This window comes from Perca flavescens, chromosome 7 (assembly GCF_004354835.1).
Source record: "Perca flavescens isolate YP-PL-M2 chromosome 7, PFLA_1.0, whole genome shotgun sequence".
Lineage (NCBI taxonomy): Eukaryota > Metazoa > Chordata > Actinopteri > Perciformes > Percidae > Perca > Perca flavescens.
The window spans coordinates 23,652,492-23,669,298 of record NC_041337.1 but is presented as its reverse complement, the minus strand read 5'-3'; the positions used below and the strand labels follow the sequence as shown (position 1 = coordinate 23,669,298).

The following is a 16,807-nucleotide window of genomic DNA, read 5'->3' as shown; positions in this document are numbered from 1 at the left end:
GTTTGCTGTGGTTTTACGTTATTATATGTTGCTGTGGACTATTTATTTTTCCCTCTCTCACGAACTGCAAAAACAAACACTAATTGACACACCTGTAGAACCCCGTTCATCAGCTCTGATTTGCCAGCTGATCAGACCACTCCCAATAAAAGGAGGCTAGATCTCTTACCAGACAGACGCGCTGGACGGAGTAGCAGCGGATTGGATTGCTGAGCTTCTGTTCTCTCGGAGTCACTGCTGGACGGATTTCCTGTGCCCTGCTGGAGCCGATTAGCCTGACAAGCCAGACCCACATCCAGATGTAGGGTCTGGGAACTCACCATTGACGGATCTCGATCCGAGGGGCGGGATAAACGGTTGTCTTTCAAATTCCCTCTGCACACAATAGGATAGCGCTACAACCAGGTAGAGCAACGAAGAAGGTAGCGGAGCTAGTTGATAAATTAACTTTTGCCGTATCCAGTCGGCAAAACTCCGAACACATCTTCCTTTTTTAAGAATAATTTCTGTGCCGTTCTTTTATCAAAGAAAAGCTTAACTCCAAGTCTTCCAGAAGTCCGCTGTTCCCAGCAGCAGCAGCCATAAGCCCCGCCCACTGACTCTATACACAATGTGATTGGCCTGACCAAAATTAGTTTTTTGCAGCTTGAAAGTCAACGGAGAGAAATCTCAATCATTTCCAATCTTACAGAGACGGAGAGTGTAGGTATGTAAGGAGATAACCTAAGCACCTAAACAGTGTTAAGAAATTCTCTAAAAGAGGTGTTCGTTCTGATTTCTGGAGGAAGGAGGAGAGGCTGTGGTCGAATTGAAAGTTAAGCAAAAGGTTTAATGAAACTGCATGAAAACGACAAGACAAAACACATGAACATAAAACATAAAACACTGCAGCTGACAGCGGACTGCTCTCATGCTTCTCCTTGCGGAGTTACAGAAGAACAGTCATGTGACATGACAAACAAATGCACTGTAAACAGCGGACTCCAATCGCTTCCTCTTGCGGGGTCACAGATTGAATCCCGAAATCACCTCAGTTTCCGAATTATATTCCTGTGGAATTGTGGGTCTCTGATTAAAGACACACCTCTGATTTTAGGTTTACCCCAGGTCACAGACAAAGGTCGTTTCGCATGGTAGTGCCGATTCTATTCAAGTTGACAGAGTTTGCATTTCCTTTGTTCTAATCACGTCTGGCCCTGCAGGGAGTGGCTCCCCAAAACCAGAAACAATAGTTACCTTTCCTGTGGGGACAATGAGTCTTCTTCATATGCTAAATGTCAGACGTGACCTGATTAATTCTTTAGGAGCTAGGTTTTGGGTGAGGCAGTCAAATGCTGATAGTGTAGTTACTTGATTAACTTTAGCTGCAGGCCCCATTAAACATTGTTTTCAAAACATAAGCCGGGTTTTAACTTTTTAACTTCAACAACAGCTAATGTAAGTCGAAACTGACTGCGAGCTTCTCCTGTACTATACGGTAATTCCTCTACTGTGCGACAGTAAGTCACTTGGTTATGACACAATCATTAGCCTATTTTTACAAAAACGTCTGCTACGGAGCCATAACGTCAGGTACTCGTGTTTCTTTAGAAATAAACAACGGACGAGGACTTCCGGTATGGCGACGTAGGAGGACGCAGCAGAACGGATGGAAACGCACCTCACACCGCGCGCCCCACCCGGAGAAAAAAGTGACAGAAAGGAAAAAGTAGAGGTCGCAGTTCGGACGATGACTATCCGGTTGAGATTCAAAACAGGTAGGAAAGTGACATAATGTGAGCTTTTTGGCGTTCCATAGAGATTGTGTGTGCGTCCTCGAAATTTGACCACACACAAACACACGTAAGCAGAGCTACCCACACCCATGTTTCTACTGTTGCTTAATTAAATATAACATCAAAAGAGAGAAGTTGTCTGAGTCGTGTTTTAAACAGACACACCTGGGGCGAAGTTGGGAACCAGAATCAGCTTTAAATCCAGTCCTAATCTAGTCCTCACTAACACGGGCCCAGTTATAGTAACTACATGAAAACTTCACGGTTGTTGCATGAAATGTCGTTAGTGTTTAGCTTACATCATCATTTTCTATCATGTGAAACAAGACCCAGCCTAGTGGTGACAGATGCTTAACAGTGTGCTCCTCAGCAGTAAGCTCCCCCTGCTGCTCATAAGGTGCTTCTGCACCCCTTTCGTTTCAGACCCTCCCACCAGCCTTTGGGCCACACCTCCTCATTTACATTGACATGTGTCAAGTCCAAATGAAAAGGCAATGTTAAATGGAAATTCAAAAGCCAAATGTTAAATGAAAATTAAAATCCAATGTTAAATTGAAATTCAAAAGCCAAATATTAAATGAAAATTAAAATCCAATGTTAAATTGAAATTCAAAAGGCAAATTAAAATCCAATGTTAAATTGAAATTCAAAAGCCAAATATTAAATGAAAATTAAAAGCCAATGATAAATTGAAATTCAAAAGCCAAATATTGAATTCAAAAGCCAAATGGAAAATTTAAAAAATAATTTTTTTTTAATTTGATCTCTCTTTGTGTTCCCTTTGGACTTTCAATTTCTCGTTGGACTTTCAATTTGAATTATGAATAAATATTTCCTCCATAATACGCTGAGGGTCTATCCTCATTTGAGCACTGCCCTTGCTAAAAAGCGTGCCACGTTTAACCCGGTGAAACGAGATCTATATCAGCAGGGCATTCGATTTCGGCTGCTGTACCCCGCACGCCTCAAAGTCATGTTCAAGGGTGATAACCTCATTTTCGAGACCTCGGACGAAGCTAAGGACTTTTATGAGAAACCGGTGCTTGCTCTGAAGGGAAAGTGAAGCTACATTCGGTTAAAATGACGGGACTTGTCCTTTCGAGAAACCTCTTCATAAAATGAACACGTTACCGTCAACAGGGGCCTGTTCATGACAAACTCTTCAGGAGTTTTTTGGAGTTCCGTGTTTCCCCCCAACCTATTTATACGGCTTGACTGCGTTGTGCAGTTATGTTGGACAGAACTTTTCCCAGAGGTACCACTGTGTTCATTATTTTCTTTCCATCTTGTAATCTGTCATCGGATGGTTAATGTGTTGTAGTATCAGCAGTTCAATTGTTCTGGAATACCCTTTGAGTATTCGTTACTTACTGTATGAGCCTTCTATCTTCACTGTTATGTTTGATAATCGGGAGACTCCCACAGGAAAGGAGACTATTGCGATCAGCGTAATGGGAACATATCGGATGCTTAACGGCTTAGGGGTGCAACCTTCTTGTATAGGGAAGGGTTTGGTTGGGGAATGGTGGTTTTTTGTTTTTTGTTTCTTCTTTTTACTTTTCTGGTTTGATACTTATTGGTTGTTTATTACAGGTTTTAGTTTGGGCTTTGCAACTACATACATAACATATGTTGACGAAGACAATACACCGTGTAAGATCTATATCATCTACTCTTATGTGACTAATAATCTATAAACAAGAGACATACTATGGGATTCACAAAAATTATTTCATGGAACATATCGGGATGTAACCATGTAATAAAGCGTAAGAAAATTCACCTATCTCAAGCAAAACAAATCAGACATAGCTATGCTGCAAGAAACGCATCTAAGTGCTGAGGAAGCTGAGAAATTTAAGAGGGGGTGGATTGATCAAGCATACTCAAGTACATTCAATACTAGGAGTAGGGGTGTCGCTATTTTGATTAGAAAGGTTTAGACTTTAATGTCCACAAAGCATATAATGACCAGGAAGGCAGGTGGATAGCCTTGGATTCAAGCTTAGAAGGACAGAAAGTTACGGTTATGAATATCTATGCCCCCACTGTGATATCTCCCGATTTCTTTAACAAAATCTGCAATATTATTAGAAATATCGGTAATCATAATGTAATACTTGGTGGTGATTTCAACCAGGTCAGGAATACACAGCTGGATAAGTCAAGTCACAAACAGGCCATACCTTTTAATGTACACAGCCATTGATACTATGATAGATGAATGTGGCCTAATAGATGTATGGCGTACACTTCATCCTCTAGAGAAAGAGTTTACATTCTTTTCCCATCCTCATGGGTCATACTCAAGGATTGACTATATTCTAATCTCAAAACAGTTGGTGAGTCAGGTTCAATCTGCTTCAATTGGGAATATTGTTCTCTCTGATCATACCCCGGTTGATGTGGTCTTTACCACATCGAACCATAAAAAAAACACGATGGCGTTTTAACAACTCACTATTGCAAAATGAGACCGCATGCTCCTTTATACAAACGGCAATAGATGAATATTGGCGTTTCAATGACTGCTCTGTTCCTGATCCTGGTATAACATGGGACGCTTTTAAGGCTTTCCTGAGGGGACAGCTTATCCAACACTGCTCGCTACGTAAAAGCCTGGAACATGAAAAATTAGTCAAATTAGAAGAAAAGATTAGTACCCTGAAAAAACAACATATTAATCATCCGGACCCAGTAACCTTTAATAATTTAAACAGATTGAAATTGGAATTAAATGACATAATACAGAAGAAAGCGGAATTTGCTCTATTCTGCACAAAATTAAATTATTATGAAAAAGGTGAGAAAGCAGGTAAATACTTAGCCCATAGAGTGAAACAGCTTAGTACTCTTACTTAGTACTTCTAAACTTAATTCCTTCTATTTTTGATGACAAAAATAAACTGACTACAGAGGTGGGGGAAATTAATAAGACTTTCAAGTCTTTTTACCAAGATTTATATACATCGCAAGGGGAAGTATCTATAGAACAATATGACCAATTCTTCTCTTCCCTACAGATTCCTTGTCTATCCACACAAGATAGTGACTCGTTAGAAAATGACATCACATTAGAAGAGATTAAGTGTGCCATACAGGACCTCAAGCCAGGCTGTGACCCCGGGGAAGATGGTTTTCCCTCTGATTTCTATAAAAAGTTTTCTGAGGTGTTAGCCCCTAAATTGCTTGGTGTCAGAGAAGGCCTTTGACAGAGTTGAATGGGGGTTCTTATTTCAAACACTTAAAAGATTTGGTTTTGGACCTTTATTTACTAAATGGGTAAATTTACTTTACACTGAACCAGTGGCATCAGTACTATGTAACGGTGTAATGTCGTCGCGGTTTGAGCTACATAGGGGCACTAAACAAGGGTGTCCCCTTTCCCCTCTTATTTTTGCACTGGTCTTAGAGCCATTAGCTATTGCAATACGTAATAATCCAAATATTAAAGGTGTTATAGCGGGCCAGCAGGAGCATAACTTACTTCTATATGCTGATGATATTACTTGTCTCCAGTAATCCACAAATGACAGTACCTACAATGTGCTCTTTAATTGACGATTTTTCCCAGATCTCAGGCTACAAAATCAATTGGACCAAGTCAGAAGTAATGCCGTTGTCTAAAAATTGCCATGGGATAACAAGGGACCAGTGGCCATTTAGACAGATCTAATCAGGCATGGTTTATCTGGGAATTAAACTCATACCAGGATTGGAAAAAATGATGCAGATTAACTTTCAACCAATTATTCAGGATATCCGAAATCGATATCCGAATATGTAGAATACTTCATCTGGCAAGGGAAGAGACCCCTCTTTAATCGTACTAAATTGTATTCTGCTAAAAGTTCAGGCGGGCTCTCTCTTCCCAGAATTGACTGGTATCATTGGTCATTCTCGCTCTCGCAGCTGGCTAAAAATAATATGACATACAATGAAGCCCCTGCTTGAATGTATATTGAAAAAGAACTAATTGCCCCCTTTTCATCGGAGGCCTTCTTGACACAGTTTGCCCGACCAATACCAGACCAAAATCCAGTTCTTAAATTCACTAGGGAAAGTTGGAAATTGTATCACCTACATTCAAAACAAACCCCATGGCTAACAACTAGAGCCTCAGTTTGGCACAACACCAAGCTACAAATAGATAAAAAGGCTTTCTGCTGGATACAATGGGCTAATAAAGGAATATGGTATTTAGATAACCTATATGAGGGTGAACATGTGGTTTCATTTAATCACTTAAAACAAACTTACAGGCTATCGAACACTGATTTTTGGAAATACCTCCAAATAAGACATTGTCTCCATGCAACTCTAAAAAATGGTACTGACCCACCAACGGATGTACAGCTTATGTATGCTGCTAACGGTTACAAAAAGGGGTTGGGCTCAGTTTTTTTATGCCTGTATTAGAGGTGCTAACGCACCTAACTTAAATAGTCTTAAAGTGGCATGGGAAAGAGATTTAGGGTGTGTGATCAAGGAAGAAGCTTGGAAACAGGTTGTTTCAAAATGGCATGCTAACGTTCGTGAAACTCAATCCCAGCTGATAAATTATAAAATTCTTAATAGATGCTACTGGACTCCAAGCAGATTGGCTAGACTTCAACTAAGGAATACTGCGCTATCCTGGCGATGTAACAGGGGTCGGCAACCTTAGGCACGCGTGCCACCATGGACACGCGGGACCTTAACCAATGGCACACTGGCAATATGTGTGCAAGAGAGTTATTGATGTGTTGAAATCATGGTTGAAATGCTGAAGCACTCTCTTATCCGCATGCCAAATTACAACGTTCACAGTTGCCGACCTCATAGGTGCCGATACCGTGGGTGCTCCGTGCTTGAGCACCCACGAAAAATACTGAGCACCCACATGTGCCAGACTGCCAGTTCATTTTTATATTAATTTAATATTAAACATTGCAGGTGGTGCTAAGTGGAGCGTCTGTCATAGTGTGATTGGTCATGTCGGTGGCATTGATTTATAATTTCCCACGAAGCTAATTAAACTTCTCATCTCCAATCCTATCTGTGAGAAGTGGAGCTGTCCTGAGTTGAAAGCTAGCTTACTTTACGGCGTGTGTGTTCGTGTCATCCGCTGTCCATTTCCTAAGGTTCTGAAATGCAAACATTGTTGACTACTTTTTTTTTTTTAAACTGTGTGCGTGTGTGAGCACCCATGGAGGAAAACATAAATCGGCGCCTGTGCGCGACCTGTTATTTACGGTAGTTTGATTGACTCATATCTCTGACTGGGAACAATACAAAGAGGATTACCGACGGCCGCTGGGGCAGATGAACTAACGCTAGTCTCGTTACTGTAAGGAGGCTACAATTAAACCTTTGTGAGTTAAAAGTCAATACTTATCAGTGCACTCACCTGTGTAGACCGGCATCAACATGTATAAAGCGATATTTCAATTTGCTCTGTCTGCTCAGTCCACTCTTGTCCACTCAGTCCACTCTTGTTTTACGCAAACACAGCTCTACTCTGCAAATAGCTAATTTTTACAAAACAAGCTAAAAGTAAAGCTGTTGGTTTGTAGTCTATTTTTCTTAGTTTGCAGGGAATCTTGAAATTTTGACAAATTCTTATAAACTTAAGCTGTCTGAAGAAACCATCCTCTCCGCTGGAGCGGTAAATATGGATGCATTATTAGACCAAAACAAATACATGTGGCTACTTAATATGCATGTGAATGACACAATCGTTATGTTCCTTCATTCTTGATAATGATGCTGGTTGTGTTATTATTATTTTGCCACAGCATCGTTTCATTGAAAATGAGGCATACAGGACCTGCTTATCAGTCCATTCGTCATTAAAGCTGGGCTTTTCCACAACTTTTCACTTCAGGCTCTTTGACAGTGATATTTTTGTCAGCCCATTTTCCACCAATCAGGACTGCATACTAAAACCATGTTTCCATAATAATAATATACAATAATAATAATAATTACAAGGTCCTGATTATTACAGATTCCCTGGATATTACATTTTGATGTGATGTCATAAACAAAATTAATGTTAACATGGCACACTAATAAACAAGAAATTTTGAAAAGGGCACTTCATATCAAAAAGGTTGCCAACCCCTGCTTTAAACGCTTCAGATGTAAAGTTATTCACAGTAAAGTGACGTAAAAAAAAATGGCGGTCAGTGGAATGCTAACAAGAGGTGATACCTTTGTAGCAACAAAATGGCGCCATCGGAGGTTCGCGTTCTGAAGCAAAGCTTACCCCCCCTTGTTACTGACAGAAGCAGAGCGGTACCCCGGAATTCCTGGTCCCGGACTTCTGGATACGGAACGGACTATTTGAAGCACCGTGGGAGCGAGACATTCTGTGCCGGCGGTAGAGGAAAACCCAGAGCTAACTCAAGTCTGGACTGAACTTGGATAGGCTTTTACCCTGGGACAGAGCATTGAATCATTCCTTGGGTTTAATTGTCTCCTGGGTCTTTACTTGAGATGTTATTTTAATGTTTTAAACTTAACTTTTAATAGCAATACATTATTTTTTATATATATATATATCTATATATATATATATATATCTATATCTTTTGTCTGGTCATTTCTCGCTGTGTTTGTGTGGCCCGGGAATCTAGTTTTATTCAAAAGTAGCAAACTTCTTTAAAAGCAGCTGTTACAGTAGCACACTATTCACTGACCTCACAGCCCGGTCTCATGGAAGTTCGTGTAAATGTGACGTTATTTGAATCTATTGATACGTGTTCACGGAGACGTTTTTGTCGGTTTTTACGTGGTGGACAACACGAAAATGTAAAGTAATGTATTTCAATGGGAAGCATATTTTGTGGCCACAGCACGAAAATTGTAGGGAGTAATATAAAAAGCCGAAAATCCGCGTGGGGAGGTTGGTCGGGGTGGTGGTGAACAACACAGGATTTTCACCCGGGCGAGCGGGGATCGCTCCCGCGTGCGACGCTTTGTTTCCCGGGGATGGCGTCCCTGCGTGTGGCGTTTTGTCCCGCGTGTTACTGTGGCGCATCTCCCGGCGTTTACGGCGCCCACAGCGCCCTTTCCCCGCCGTTTAAGGCGCCCTTTCCCCGTAAGTTTTTCCTAAACCCAACATCCGCCATCCCGTTATTGTGGGGCGTGCCCAGTGTACCGCCTCGCGGGCCGTCTCGCAGGCGCCTCCCGGCTTATGGAGCGACCTTTTCGGCCGCCTCTCGCCGTCCTTTCCCCGAGAAAATAATGTGACATTTACACGTAATAAACGAGAAAAACGTCTCCGTGAACACGTATCAATAGATTAAGAATAACGTGGACATTTACACGAACTGCCGTGAGACCGGGTTGGACATCATGGTGTAGGATGAGGTAGAGTATTGTGAGCACAGTGAGGACAGTTGACACACTTATGAGCCAGTTTGGGGTGAAGGACAAGGGCTTCTCTCCAGGGGCGGTTAAAGCAGGTAGACAGTTACTACAACCAGAGACATCTCTGAGTTTAGTCAGGGTGAGACTGACCTTGGCAGGACTCATTTGACCCAAATAAAACTGACACAGAGGATGCAAGAGCAAGCATTAGCAGTGGCTGTTGCGACAACGGCAAGAAAAAACTCTCTTTTAGGAAGAAACCTCGGCAGACCCAGGCTCTTGGTAGGTGGTGTCTGATGGGACCAGTTGGGGATGTGATGAACAGTGGTAAATAATAGTCACATTAAAGATAATGGAACAGTGACTTTGAAGGTACTCGTGGAAGTTCATGTCATAGCAGGGCATATCGTGTCATACTGAGTAGTGCAGTCTCCAATACCGGATCCTGACTACTCTGTGCGTATGAACATCACATACGCACATACAAACTGTTTAAGAGGTTGTGGTGCAAGATTGCCAATTATCTTTTATACTTAACCAATATAAGTTATTGGTTCCATTAAGTCACATGAAAATGCTTTTTAGCTTTATTGCAATAATTGGGTTTTTTATACTGCTATTTGTAATGCTCACATATACAGAGTATGCATTGATTACTTTTTGTCTGTGTAAGGTTAAGTAGCTAACCTTCCAGTAGTGAAGATCACATAAACTGCTCACATGACTGCCACCAGTGCCAGTGGATGTTTTTGTGTTATTGTTTTGTTTCTCTTCCAAGGCCAGACTTTATAACTCTGCTGGATTTATTGAGGACAAACAATGTTTCTTTATGGCTCATCTAACTTGGGTTTCTGGTAAGTCTTTGCTTTATCAGCCAATTAACAACCTCAGGGAGGTCACTATATCTGACTGTCTCATTAATGTTTGAACCGGTAGAGATGGTAATCTTTTGTTTACTTCTTCAATGACTTGTTTTTACATCAAATTGTTCACATTTTCTTTATATTTATTTTTTAAATTTCAGTGACAATGACAATCACATCTATCTAGTACTGTTTGTCTTAGAACCTGTCAGCATTATCAACCATGACGTGATTTAAAACATTATTTAAAATGTTGATAATTAAAATGTAATTGCAACTCTTAAAATTACACAGTGAGAATAGATATTTAAAATATACTTTTTGAATTTTAGTAAACTGATTGTTGGAGGATTGGGAGCTACAGTCCAACATACAGTACAATTACTGATAGATCATTTATGTTTGCGTGCTGTGTTTTCAGTGTTTTCTAGATGATATGCTCCAAGTAATAATTGTTATCAAAAAAGATCTCCTGCACATGTTTCTGATGAACATTTCTGGTAATGATTGATCAGCATAAACAGTATTTAAGGCTGAGATTAACACAAAAACTAAAGTAGAACTGAATAGACTGCAGAGAATGATGGAGATGACAATGTGCTTTCCACTGTTGCTGCTGATCTGCTCTCTCTCCATGGCTCAGCTTCAGACAGAGTCTGACAACAACATTATTCCACATGGAAATCAAGCTGGATCCCAGGTAAGAGAACCAACGAATGCCTCTGACCACCAACAGACCTGCACACAAGACATCCATGCTGTGCTGAGAGAGATGAGCGCCTCGTTGGCTGAACAGAGGGTGGAGATGAGACACTTACAGAGAGAGAATGAAGGTAAGGTAGTAATAGCAAAAGGAACCTCTGCTTTGTAACAGGTTTTTATTTTGAATAATAACATTTTATAAGTCCATACACAAATGACAGAAATGGTGTTTTGCAAAGAATATGTCTTATCATTGAATTTCTTTTTCATAGTACAGGCAGCTAAGCTGAGAGAACTGGAGCTGCAATGCATGTATATATTGATCAATATTGCATATTTACATGTCAAAATTACATGATATGAATATAATGAAGGTACAGTAGTATGTGAGGAAGTGAGGGAAGTAATAGCAATAGGAACCAATTTGGTCATAAACCAAACCATTGGACTAACCAAGAAGTAGGGGTGGGAATCACCAGAGGCCTCACGATACGATATCATCCCGATACTTATGTCCCGATACGATATTATTGCGATTTGAAAGATATTGCAATATTCTGCGATATATTGCAATATTTTACCTTTTTTACAACTTCAGATTTTTCCCAATTTCAAATAATGTCCCGAAAGGACAATTTTGTCAACATCTGTTGTATCTAAAAATATACATTTCTCTGTTTGTTCATCACACTTCAGTTTTATTGGTGCAAAATGTGATTGTCAAGCAGACAAACTGACCAACACATATATCATAAAAGATCGATACTTGGCGTCTGTGTATCGATACAGTATTGCCACGAAAAATATCGCGATACTATGCTGTATCGATTTTTTCCCCCACCCCTACCAAGAAGTTGTCCTGATGATGGCCTAGATTAAATTTTACGGGATCACAGAAATGTTACGATTCATCCTGAGAACATGAGTGTCTGTACCAAATTGCATGACAATCAACTAGTTGTTTAGGAATTTTAATTGAAAAGACAATTAAAACCCAAATGTCAACATCATTGTGGAATTGATTGAGATTTTGACCTCATGATGGCAGTAGATGAAATGTCAGAGGATCAGCAAAGTTATTACAATTCATCCTGTGGGGAAGATAAATGTCCATTGTGGTAATCTATCTAATGGTTGTAACAACATTTCCTGTAACTAAAAATTGCCTGTTGGTGGCAGTAAAGTCCTGAGCATTTATTCTCTTGGGACAACAAATGTCTGTACTGACAGAATAAACAGCATTTCCATATCTAGAGTCAAGCAGCCAACATGGCCTAAAAGCAACTCAACAATTTACCATAGCTTTAGTGTTGTTTGTTGAATCAAAGAGTATTTTCTTTTACTCCGTTGCATTGACACAATTTCCAAGGAAATTAATGGTGCAGTAAAATAAAAACTAACATACAGGCATCTACTTATTTATTCAAGCACAAGCAGCTAAGCTGAATGAACTGGAGTTACAGAAGACTGAGGTGGAGAGGCAGAAGACTGAGGTGGACAAGCTAAAACAACAAATTCAAGGTACTTTGTGGAGAACATCATGACTCTAAGTGACTTAAAATAGTGTATCATAAACTCAAATAAAAAACTAAAATTACATGAAATTTAACATAATATACTGGTCAATAAAACTGAGTCATATAAAACCGAGTTCTATTATAAAGATTTTTTTTACATAATATCTAAATGTTCAATGGCCAAAGCAAACCTTGATAAAGACAGTGTTGATGATTTTGGGATGTTTTCATCAGATACAGTAATGATGCCACTGTTTTGCAGCACAAGCAGCAGAGCTGATCACTTTGAAAGCCAGGTCAAATGTCACAGAAATCCAGGTGGAGGCTCTAAAGAGAGATGGAGAAGGTAAGACTCAACTAAACCATTACTTCAAATTTCAAAGAGCTTCATTTTAAAATATGTAAACATACCTAAAATGATGGATATGGTTTATTTCTCATTGGTACTTATTCCAAATAATTGCAGTACAGACAGCAGAGCTAATCACCATGAAAGCCAGGACAAATGTTACAGAAAACCAGGTGGAGGCTCTGAAGAGAGATGGAGAAGGTAAGTCTCCGACTTAAACTACCAATTTAGTATTTGAACAGTGTCGTTCTAATGATATTTACATAATTAAAAACGCTATATAAAATGGTGAATTGCATAATAATACAGAGAATAATATGTTTTTAATAGAGGATTACAATACTGAATTTAGAAACAAGATTATTATTGTAACCATCTCCTTGTTGTAACATCATCCACTTTAAAACAAGTATATTCCTCTCTCCCTCTCTCAGTCAAACAGGTGGCTTTCTCAGCCTCTCTGTTGGCTTCAGGCTCAGGAACTCTGGGACCATTTAACACACACACTCCTCTGACCTTCAGATATGTCATCACAAACATTGGAAATGCCTACAACCCAAACACAGGTACTAGAATTCTCAAATTTAAATAAGTAAATTGACTTTTGTCAAAGCTATGTTGACTTCAACCTGCAACAGATGATTCTACAGTTATATTCACTGACAGAAACTGTCCCACAGGTTTTTTCATTGCACCAGTGAGAGGAGCCTACCACTTTGAGTTCTACATAGGTGCAGATGGAGCTAATTCACATGCTTCAGCTGTTGTATTGGTCAAGAACGGAGAGCACATTTGCATTGCATATGAGCATCAGACATCCGGTTATGGCTCTTCTGCTAAGGGCACCACACTGCTTCTAGAGGTCGGAGATGTTGTGTTTCTGCGTCTGTGGGTTGACTCAAGAATATATGACAATGACAATCACAGAAGCACATTCAGTGGTCATCTGCTTTTTACCATGTGAAAGAGAAACAGTCCTTTTCTTCAGCTGAATGATAACTGTGCACACACTGCAGCAGTTTATCAATACTGTTGGTTAAAATGTCATTCATTTTTTTTTCTTTTATATGAAAGCTGATTAGCAACAGCTACAGCAACAGCAACAACAACCATAATCTTCCTTATAAGAAAGGTTCATGAATGTTTCATCTGTGTCTCTTTCTGGATTTGCATCACAATAAACAGTGATATACAGTGAGGGAATACTTATGCCAGATTTTTAACATTAGATTAAGGCAGTGAACTATTTCATGAGAAAATGTTCTAAAATACCATAATTTATCTCATAATGTTAAGAAACACTAAACATAATCCTGTATCATCACCTGGATCCAGATAAACACCAGAAACTTACTTGCTCGTTGGACCAAAGCTTCCAGCCAAACCACCTCACTTTTACCGTCTGATTGTTTATTTTTTTACTTTTTCTTTAGAAACGTGAATGGTCTTTAATGTGAGAAGGAAATTCCCTTTGTTCCTTCAAAATGCATAACATAGCTGTTTTTTTATGTGTAAGTATCTTGACATACAGGAGTACTGCATCAGTACCAGCAAGTTAAAGTCTCATTTACAGTATTTATCCTGAAAGCTGGATGACAAAGCTTTGCAGCAACAATAATTTGTACATATTGTATTGTTTTTATGTTCTCTTACATTTGAATAAAAGCATAAACATATCACTGCAGTACTTTCTGTGGACTTTTCTTTAGCACATGGTTTATTAAGTTTAAAAAAAATCATATTTTTGCAGAAAAACAAATAAATGTGTCACATCTGTTTGGAAATAAGAAATGTTAGATTAAACATTTATTATTTATATAATATATTTATATAATATATGATATAATTATTTAAAAAAACGTTTTTAGAATTTATTTAACCAAGAAAAGTCTCATTGAGATTATCTCCTTTACAAGAGTGTCCTGGCCAGGGGCAGTTCTACATTGAATTACACCCAGGGCGAGAGACCCCCTTTGAGTGCCCCCGCACCAAAAAATATTTTTATAATTTTTTAACAACATCATTGAAAGAGAAAATTATATTTCTCAAACAAATCCTTCATTAGAACATTTGAAAAACACACTCAAGAGGATCCAGTTATTTAACTATTGCAATTACAACAGGAAACACAATCTCCACCAAAAGACAATGGACACAATTCTGCACAAAATATGACAGTAAAGGTTATCAGAACTTAAAATAAATATACACTATATACATAAATGTGCCAAAAATATATATAATCATAAAAAATTTAACAAGAGAAGAGAGCAACAAGAATATAAAATATTAAGAATAATATACAAATAAAATGCAGAAATATTCTTAATAGCACAAATCCTTCATCACACAAATGTGAAAACACACTAAAGATAATCTAATTATTATACTATAGCATTAAGAACAGAAAACACAAACTACAACTAAAACCTGACCTTTCTGGCCTTCCTTGATCCAAAATCATCAATGATGTCATTGTATGAAATCTGCTCCTCTATTGAGTGATTGATAATGATGAGGCCAGTGAGCCGTTCCTGGGACATGACCTCAGGTATGACTTGATCAACTTTAGTTTGGAAAAGCTCCTCTCTGCTTGAGCCACAGTGACTGACAGGAACGGACTGGGACCAAAAATCTGCATTTTTGGCCCACCACATAAGATCACAAATACCACCCATCCTTGCTCTCCCCTGAATATGTATAGCAACTCCTACTCCTTAAAACTACCAAAGCCATGAAATGAGTTAGCAAGAATCAGCGAAAGCTGACATATTAATTACTTCAAAAGAGTGCCATTTATTAATACAATAAAATGGTATAGGCTACTCCTGTAGTGCCGGAGCAACATAAAACCTTTCAGACCTGACAATGCCACCTCCTATTGAGGGTTAGGATGAACCCTTTCAACCCTTACTATGTTAATTAGTATGTTGTGTTGGGTACCGAAACTCGGTGCCAATAGGGAACCGGTGCCGACGTAAACGGTAGTAACGAGACCGAATAAGAACGAAAGTTTCGGTGCCTCATTTCGGTGCTCGACTTTACACTACACCTGACAGCATGTAACGTTAGCCTACCTTTAGCTAGCAGCTGGATTAATCACGATTTAAATGCTGACCGCTAACGTTAAACAGTGTAAAGTGTGACTGTATTTCACTGTGGAGGACTTCAACAGCGGGATATAACAGTCCGCGCAGCAGCACAGCAGCTGCCGTTGTCGCAATTCATAGATATAGATAGTATGTTTATATGGTCGGAATTAAACAACACAGACGGTGCGTTCACTCGCAGCTGCCGTTGTCGGAATTAAACAACACAGACGGTGCGTTCACTTGCAGCTGCCGTTGTCGGAATTAAGCAACACAGACTTGCAGCTGCCATTGTCGGAATTAAACAACACAGATTCACTTAAAACAGGTAGCCTTGTGGTGCATTCACAGTAATTGTAAAATACCCTTTCCCATCTGGGGTTCAACAGCAATTTACTGATGAAATAAGTTATTGTTATAGTTATTACATTATTATTAAATCTTTAATTTTGACCATGGCCTTAGCAATAAACAAGTCACTGACTGTTGTTTACTACACTTCTTTTTTTTTTTTTACTTTATTGAAAAGTACCGATTCAGGCACCGGCACCGTTTTAAAAGTATCGATTTAGCACCGGAATTGAAAAAAACCCAAACGATACCCAACCCTAATGTTGTGTGACCAACTCTAGTTCTCCCCTAACAGGAACAATTAGGGCTGCTCTCTCTTAGTCGATTAGTCGACTAATCGGTCGTTTTGGTCTTAGTCAACTTAGATGTCTTTAGTCGATTAGTCATGTTTGATGCTTTTTTCATGCTCAATGACTTATTTCCAAGAAATGTACGAGCACATCTCTGGTAAACACAAGAATTAAATTGGTGCTTTTGCATGACTCTTTTGCGGAGAAACTCAGATTTACAGATCTGTCGATTAAATCAATCGATTAGTCGATACAATTGAATGAGTGTTAGTCGACTAAGAATTTCTTTAATCGAGCACAGCCCTAGGAACAATTAACAGGAGGCAAATATTGTACAAAAATAAGTTTGGTTTTATTACAAAAAGTTGAAAAGATTTCCAATTAAAATAGCAAGGGCAGATTAATAAAACAATAAATTAGATGGCAAATACATGTGGTTTTACTCTCCTCAAAGTAGGAAGGTCAGGTCGGCACGCGCACACCACTCCGGGAGACGACTGTGGGAGACAGAAAGA

The 16,807-nt window shown here is 39.1% G+C and overlaps 1 protein-coding gene across 5 annotated transcripts; it reads left to right on the top strand.

Annotated features, from left to right (window-relative positions):
* The first annotated feature begins 1,470 nt into the window (after positions 1 to 1,470).
* LOC114558971 (uncharacterized) lies at positions 1,471 to 13,660 on the top strand. Of its 5 annotated transcripts, XM_028583318.1 has the most exons (10): positions 1,471 to 1,499; positions 1,591 to 1,757; positions 9,910 to 9,985; positions 10,156 to 10,222; positions 10,638 to 10,827; positions 12,125 to 12,217; positions 12,476 to 12,559; positions 12,680 to 12,763; positions 12,997 to 13,128; positions 13,243 to 13,660. In XM_028583318.1, the coding sequence occupies exons 3-10, from the start codon at positions 9,951 to 9,953 to the stop codon at positions 13,524 to 13,526; spliced, it is 969 nt and encodes a 322-aa protein (XP_028439119.1). In that variant the 5' UTR covers positions 1,471 to 1,499; positions 1,591 to 1,757; positions 9,910 to 9,950; the 3' UTR covers positions 13,527 to 13,660. The 5 variants fall into 5 exon arrangements, with proteins under 5 accessions (XP_028439119.1, XP_028439118.1, XP_028439122.1 ...); XM_028583317.1 differs by lacking the exon at positions 1,471 to 1,499 and having other exon boundaries at positions 1,550 to 1,757; XM_028583321.1 differs by lacking the exons at positions 1,471 to 1,499; positions 12,680 to 12,763 and having other exon boundaries at positions 1,550 to 1,757.
* Positions 13,661 to 16,807: the final 3,147 nt, after the last annotated feature.

Coding starts and splice junctions, on each gene's coding strand:
- LOC114558971 (XM_028583318.1), top strand. CDS start 9,951: ATGTTTCTTTATGGCTCATCTAACTTGGGTTTCTG. Junction 12,218..12,475: donor GCTAAAACAACAAATTCAAG/GTACTTTGTGGA, acceptor ACTGTTTTGCAG/CACAAGCAGCAGAGCTGATC. Junction 12,560..12,679: donor TCTAAAGAGAGATGGAGAAG/GTAAGACTCAAC, acceptor AAATAATTGCAG/TACAGACAGCAGAGCTAATC.